Source organism: Pollachius pollachius, assembly GCF_949987615.1.
Source record: "Pollachius pollachius genome assembly, chromosome: 15".
In the NCBI taxonomy this organism is placed as follows: domain Eukaryota; kingdom Metazoa; phylum Chordata; class Actinopteri; order Gadiformes; family Gadidae; genus Pollachius; species Pollachius pollachius.
The window spans coordinates 11,510,801-11,518,825 of record NC_136948.1 but is presented as its reverse complement, the minus strand read 5'-3'; the positions used below and the strand labels follow the sequence as shown (position 1 = coordinate 11,518,825).

General features: G+C 45.8%; 1 protein-coding gene across 1 annotated transcript; it reads right to left on the bottom strand.

The window, feature by feature from the left end:
- Positions 1 to 3,621: 3,621 nt before the first annotated feature.
- On the bottom strand, positions 3,622 to 5,730 carry LOC307086496 (homeobox protein six1b). The gene is made up of 2 exons (XM_079751723.1): positions 4,963 to 5,730; positions 3,622 to 4,303 (listed from the first exon to the last, which is right to left on the bottom strand). The coding sequence occupies exons 1-2, from the start codon at positions 5,520 to 5,522 to the stop codon at positions 4,009 to 4,011; spliced, it is 855 nt and encodes a 284-aa protein (XP_079607849.1). The 5' UTR covers positions 5,523 to 5,730; the 3' UTR covers positions 3,622 to 4,008.
- Positions 5,731 to 8,025: the final 2,295 nt, after the last annotated feature.

Sequence of the window (8,025 nt, the reverse complement as noted above, 5' to 3'; positions counted from 1 at the left end):
TATACACAAATGCCGGCATTCACGTGTACTTATGTGCACACACATCCACACACATGCACGAAGACGCGCAGATACACACACACAAACATACACCAATCCACCCACACGCACATGCACACACCACACAAATACCAATAAACACACGCACCTACACGAAGACACACAAAAACTTGCAGACACACAAACACTCCACCCATACATGAGCACACACACACACACACACACACACACACACACACACACACAAACAGGTACAGGAGCCTGCTTTGGCCTCTGGGTATGAGGCTGAAACATTGTCAGATCCATGCATCATTGGTAAGGAAATCTCTTCTGCGTCTCCACCCAGCCCTCCACCCTCCCCTCTCTCTCTCTCTCTCCCCCCCCCCCCCTCTCTCTCTCCCCGAGGCAGACCTGAAAAGATCCTTTTGTCCCTCATCACTCCCTCCCCCCTCCCCCTCTCCCCCCTCACTCAGCCCGCGGTTATGGATACCTGGGATTGTCTCACAGGGGGGGGGGGGGGGGGGTGGTCCACAACCCACGGCCGGTCTCCTGCGCTTGGCTTTTATCCTTAACGTGGAGAAAGGATACTTCATTGCTGTAGGGGGGGGGGGGCAAGAGGGGGAGGCGACAAGGAGAGGAGAGCTTACCAGAGGCAAACATTAGGCCCGTTCTGGAGGTATGGCGAGGGGTAGCATAGAGCGCAGGCCTACTCACGCTGTTTGTTTGCCCACGTCAGTCCGCCCTCCGCCCGCTGATGCAGAGCCACCGCCACTTACGGCGCGTGACAAATGAAAAGCCTCCTGATTGCTGTGTTTGCCCCGCAGCTGCTGTGACCGGCGGTGGTGAGCTCATGGCCGGGCGGCCTCCACTCCCTCTTGTTTTTGCAGAAGGACAGTTAGTCTGAGCGCCGGGAACTACACACACAGTCAGACACGGACACATACAGGCACACACACACACTGCTCCACCACCGCCACCAGGTCTCTGCTGCTGCAGCTTGTTGTTGTACGGACCGCCAAGGGGGCAGGGGGGGGTTGGACCACTTCAGTCACAGGACAAACACACACATAGACACACAAACACACACACACACCATACACACACACACACACCATACACACACAAATACATAGATTCACGTATATATTTACACACACACACATATACAGTCACACACACACACATACACCTACACATACACACACACATACACATACACACATGCACACATACACATACATATACAGTACATATACATACACCCACACACACACGAGAAAACAAATAGAGAACAGTACCTGGGTTCAGGAAGTGCGGGGATCAGAGTATGATTAAACAGTCCCACCCCCACCCGTCTACCCCTCCGTCAGAGTTTCCATAGTGAATTGATTCCGTCTCTGACACTTCCTGAAGGTGACTGATGGGCGCCTTGTGTCATGTGATACGCAGCGGGTATGAATCCCGGGTTGATTCCACGATCTGCTCGACATGCTCTCGTTTTATTCAATAAAATGATCCATCACGTAGTTATGGGGGGCGTGGGGGGGTAGTCTGCTCTAGAGGTCTGGGGGTTTAGATTACAGCCCAGAGGTTCCGGGTTTGATCCCCGTGTCCGCAGTGTCCCTGAGCAAGGTCCCTGTAGCTGCAGTAAGGTTGAGTCTCTGGTGATGAATGATCCCCACAGTGTGACTGTAGTCGCTTCACCTAGACAGAGATACGAGATATGATCAGCTTTATCTCCATAAGGGCTAGGATGTGATTAACGTCCACAACGTTTTAGGATGAAGTTGAGAGTTCAACTGAGAAACTATCTATTTTTTTGTTTTTGATTGAGTGGCGTTTCAGGTTTGGGGATTCTAGCATTATGGCCAGAATGGTTTAGGCTTGTTATTTTCAAATTAGAGCTGGTTACGACATTGAAAATATAAACCATTAGCCTACTATTCTTAAATATAGTTATATAGATAGCCTAGTTTCGCCTACATTTTTTTAATATGTATATATATAAAGAGGTTCTAGATAATAAATACATATTTCTTAAACATGTCTTTGCTTATTCCTTCAGCAATAATAGCATATTTTAAAATATCTCCACCTTTTCGTGTGAATCCCAAAACAAAATGTTGGTTTGGAGAGGAGCGCAGATTGGGAAGGTAGACAGAAACACTGCAGCGGATAGGCTGTGGAGGCACCGGGGTCGAGTCAGAGGTGTACAGAGGCCTCCCAGGGCCTCCGGGAGTCTGATGGAGTCAGAGTTGCTCTCCCATTGGTCCAGCGGCTCAACGCGGCAGCGCTGCAATCTTCGCAATCAGGCATCGCTGCAGCAACGACTGTTTCTGATTATTGTCAGGAAATCCTCGCCGCTCTCCGCTCCAAACCGTTTACCCTGACGCGAGCCGAGGAGAGCAGCACACGACGGCTTGTATTTGTTTGTGTCTTTTAACAGAAATTAAAAAAATGAATGTTTGTTCATTCGAGGGTATATACGCACATTCTATTATTCTGTTACCCTACGAATGGTCTAATCCTGTTTTAGTTTTTGGTACTAAGTAGTTCATATTATTTTAAGGAGTGTTCGTTGACGCAGCAGGCTGAACGTCGATGTATTCTGGTCGCTGTGAGTAGGAGTGGTATTACTATAGTGTTGTTGTTCTTCTTCTTCTTCTTCTTGCGTTGGTTAGTTGATAGTTGCCAGTTTGCAGTTGGCGTCTTACTGATACAACGTATAAGTATTTGGCTTCTTCAAACATTTAGTTTTTCCTGTTAATGATTATGACGATGACAGGTTAAGTCAGAGATGAGTGACAGTGTTTTATCATGTTATTCTAAGTTCAGGGGATATACTTAAGCGCATACAATAATTATTTTTTGAAGTAGGCCCTTTATAGAACTTGTCAGATATAAATTATTTTTTTATGACAAGACAACGGGCCTCCCCCGGTCGAGACCCGCTCCGCCTCGGGACGCGGACTGGGTTTATGGCCCGGAACCGCGTGAGCCGACAGAGTTAAGTAAACAAGGCTCGAGACCCGGTGATCCGCAGCTCGAAGCCTCTAGTGCACGGCTCACGTGCACCCCATGCCTGCACGAGCCGTGCATGGAGAGCCTGTTTACACACGTTCAGGTGATGACACGGTCTAAATAATAAGCTCTATTAAATATGGATGCAAACAGACGATATTAAAAACAGATCACGCTTAAGAACATTTAAGTATTTCGTCTTGTGAGTCTGAGTCTCAGTTTTGAAAGGCCAACATACAGCCGGATAATATTAACATACAGCCTGATAATATCAACATACAGCCTGGTAATATAATGGTTCATACACATTTGTTGATATAATAACTCGATTTTTTTAAATTAGTCTGAGACAGATTGATACAATTACATTATTGAAACAAATTGAACAAAACACGTAAAAATGGCCAAAACTCTGCCTCAATAATCTTACTTTAAATTGTTCATTTTAACCTGAACAAGGTGATGTTATTTATTCGAATAATGTCTGGCATAATCAATTATAAATGAATTCTGGCTTCCAGATTCCTACTGGGTGCCCGTTTCGGATCATTAATTAAATGCTCTAGAAAATAATTATACAAATAACACACATACGACAGATTGATTAATTTTGTTTTATTGGAAACTAATTATTACTCTAACGAAAACGTTGCGTATTAGTTTCCATAGCAGGGAATTGCTATAAATCTTTATTATTTTAACAAAATATCATAAATTAAGCAAAGGGGCAGACCAGTTAAGTGTTTCGTTGAGTTAAGAGTTCCGAAGAGGGGTGTAGTTTCTAGGCAGAAGAGTAAGGAGACCTCGGAGCCCATGGAGGGTATAGGATGGATTAAGCGCATAAACGAATGTTGTTGTAGTTAACCAAATTAACAACAGATACGTCAGTCTATTATATTGTGTTATTCCATATATGTGGTGAATTTGATACAGTTTCTGATACAGTTATCAGTCTTTCTTTTTGCCAAATCGAATCGGACGTAGCTCTTACGAGCCTAGATCCACAAGGCTGGAAGTCAGCGGTCCCAGCAACGAGTCTTGGAGCTGGTGCGGGTGTCCGTGCAGGCCGTGGACCGACTGCGGCCCTCCGAGCCCCGACATGGGGTAGGACGAGGCCCCGGGGTGGGACATGTTCCCCTGGAGCAAAAGCACCGAGCTGTGGTCGGGGCTCTGCGGGGGGGAGAACTCGTCCTCCGAGCTGGACATGAGCGACTTCCCGCCGTCCAGCGGAGACAGCTGGTTCTGTTTGTTGTTGCCGCTGTTGTTGTTTTCACTGTTTTCCCTGGAAGTAAATAAACGTGTCAGATCTACAGAACCGTGAACACACCTCACTAAATCACAGGCCTGGAGAAAATACAACTAGGGCCTTAAATAACATCTAGGTCAAGCTGGTATAAATATTTATGTGTATATATATATATACATATATATATATATATATATATATATATATATATATATATATATATATATATATATATATATATATATATATATATATATATAAAATAAAATACAAACATTGGGATGTTTTATATCTTATGCAGTTATACTCTTGTCTTATTTGTAAAAAGCAGCATAGACTATAACATTATATTAGGTTAGCCTATATAAAAACTGAATCCGAGAGGAGTTGACAAACAATTTGGGGTTCAGGCGTATACAAATAAAAATAATTTTAAATATTGATGTGATAAAATATTCACCGCACAACGTCATAACTATACAGATGAGCTCCTGGTCAAAGTTCAGTGAAGTTTCTTGTCTGAGCTAATAATTCAGTTTGCTGCAAAACAATCCGTGTTTAATTAAAAATACAAATAAAAGCTCAACGAAGGCATGCGAATATGAGCTCTTATCTGGGACGAATATTTCTCCTGATGAAAGTCAGAGCTCCAGATCAGATATAATAATAAGAATCACAACTTTATGGGGACGAACCTTTCTTTGGCTTCGGCCGCCCGGTCCCTCTGGCGCCGGTTTTTGAACCAGTTGCTGACCTGCGTGGTGGTCAGCCCGGTGGCCTCGGCTAGCTCCCGCTTCTCCCGGGGAGACGGGTAAGGGTTGTGCGTGTACCATTCCCTCAGAACGCCCCTGGACTTCTCCTTAAAGCAGTAGCTGGTCTCCTCGCCGTCCCATATAGTGCGTGGCAGGGGGAATTTCCTCCTCACGCGGTACTTCCCCACCGCTCCGAGCGGCCGGCCACGCAGCTTCTCCGCCTCCACGTAGTGCGCCTTCAGCCACAGCTGCTGCAGCTTCGGGTGATTGTGCGGCGAGAACTGGTGGCTCTCAAGGATCTTGTAGAGCTCCCTGAAGTTGCCCCGGTGGAAGGCCACCACCGCCTTGGCTTTGAGGACACTCTCGTTCTTGTGGAGGTGATCGCAGGCGGGCAGGGACCAGAGGAACCGCCCCAGCCGCTCCAGGTTCCCTCCTTGCTGGAGGACCTCGCACACGCAGGCCACTTGCTCCTGCGTAAAACCGAAGGACGGTAATATAGACATGTCTACACACTCCTCCGCGCAGAGTCGCTGCTGATATCCAAAACGATGGCGGTACTGTCGAGCTGTTTCTCTCTATGGCTGCTGATTTATTGTCGTGTCTCCAAAACACCGCAGCCCGTCCGTGCGATACGCACTGCACCGCCGATGCGCACGGGAGATTCAAATGTTGATTGTTGGGACAATTTGTTCCTGTTGGAGATATGTCAGGCTTAAAGGGAGTCTGTGCGATTCGTTGATTGGCTCTCCCGCTGCCCTATACCCTGGCAGCCGAGCAGAAGTGAGTTTGCAGCTCCGTTTCCTCCCCAGAGGCAGTGCGTCAGGGCTGAAACCGGAGCGCTCCACCCCCAGTCCCGTTCCACCGTGGGCCAGGAGGGGGGCAGCGGAACACCTAAATGCTAATCAGTTATTACAGAGCTCTTAAAGGCCCTTTAACGTGCCTCCAAACTGCCCCAGGTATCAGGCTGTTTCATATACAGATGAGTTGACTGGGAACCCCCGCAATTATTAATAAAGTGCAGATTGTAGGTAAAGTGCATGGTCTATTAATTATGTAGTAATTTTTACGAGGTGATATAGTTTAATAACGTCTTATTATTGCTATAGGCCTTGTGTTCGTTTACGAGCCAACCAACCTGATGAGTAGCAATTGTTGTGCTCCAATAACTATGTGGGTGTGTGCGTGTGTGTGTGTGTGTGTGTGCGTGTGTGTGTGTGTGTGTGTGTGTGTGTGTGCGGGTGTTTTGGTGTGTGTGTGTGTGTGTGTGTGTGTGTGTGTGTGTGTGTGTGTGTGTGTGTGTGTGTGTGTGTGTGTGTGTGTGTGTGTGTGCTTGTATGTGCTTGTGTGTGCGGGTATTTTGGTGTGTGTGTGTGGGGGGGATGGGTTTATAATAATAGGCTAGTCGATACTATAATATAAATATCTATAATAGATAATAGTCATGATTCCTTATTTATGGGAAGTGTATTTTTATAAATGTTGGAAAACTATGTTGACTAATAGTGATCAATATTCCCATCTTTGAAATGCACATTACACAAATGTGTATTATATTTAGGAATGTTCCATGTGTTATTTTATAGGGCTTATATCAATGTGAGAACAAATCATTTGTAATCCAGTTAAAAAATGCTACTTATTGTTAAGAACAAGTGTTTCTACTTTGCTTTGCTGCCTCTTAATTTTATTTTGCAGTCACGTTGAATTCGTATCGTCCACATGAATGATTTACCCTCCCCGTCTCCTCCAGGGCCCATGAGCAGAGCACTGTCGCAGGTCTGCGGCCTGAAACCCCAAACCACCCATTAGTAAATGAGTTCTGTGTGTCACTGCTCGGTCTCCGAGTCGGAGCCCGTGGATCACGTTTCCTTATCTGCTCCGGGATTTGAAATCTGATTCTCGGGCAATATGTTAAGGATCATAGCCGGGTCTGGAAAATGTGCTTTACTGCAAAAACGTATTTTAGAATGATTTGATTGCATCGCGTGATGCCAATAGACCTTCACTCAGAGATGAGGGTGTTGTTGTTTTTTGGTGTCAGCCACCTGGAAAAACAAGCGGATGGAAAGAGAGCAGGCTGGGCATCTCCACTCTCCGAATCAAAGACAGCTCAACTCCACGTGTCCTCATTTGCATACAAGCCTATTATTCTTTATTAATCATAAATCAGGTTTAAGGCCATGGGGCATTAAGCAAAATACCGGAGTGGTCATTCAATTCCACATATTTTAATTTGCGTAAAACAATGAATCTGTGACGCCATTTGCCCAAAAATATTTTATTAGGATGGGTTCGTTTTTTTTTTTTTTAATTCATGGTTTACATTTGTAGATTCAATAATCAACGCATTAACATTCCTGAAGGCCTCCATAATTCGCTCCAGTTGTTGTTATTCATATCGACATGTGATTGGATGTTCGGAGTGATGCTGCGGGCTCCCTTCCTCCTCCTCCCAGTCTGATCCGCAGAGCCTCGACAAATGAGCTGTCTGATGAGCGGGGCTCCAGTTTCCCTAATATCTCTAGCACATTGCGGAGGGCCTCCTCCTTTAACCCGAGAAGCCGGGGGGACGGGCCCTCCGTCTCAGGTCGGGATCACTTCAAGATGTGGGTCTCTCCCTCTCTCTGCCCCCGGGCCGAGGGGGATGACGGCCGGCGACAGACCCGCACCACAGCCCCGGTGGACGGCAACAGAGAGACAGACAAAAGACGAACTCAAAACACCAGAAAACAGTCCATAAAAACGTCACATTCAAAAGACCACGTTTCCTATTATACAGCTTATTAAAAAAAGGGAAAAAAGGAAAATGTAGCTCCGCAGACAAGACGTGGTCCATTAAAGTAGGCCAAAGCAGATGTTTTTCTTGCTGTATCTAAATCAAAATGCTGTTTCAGCTGTGGGCCACACTTTGGGGGATGAACTTTAAAAGGACTTGGAAAGGTAACATTTTCCATTTCAATTTCATTGCGATTGCGTTTAAGTCAAGTCACGAGAAATGATGTCTTT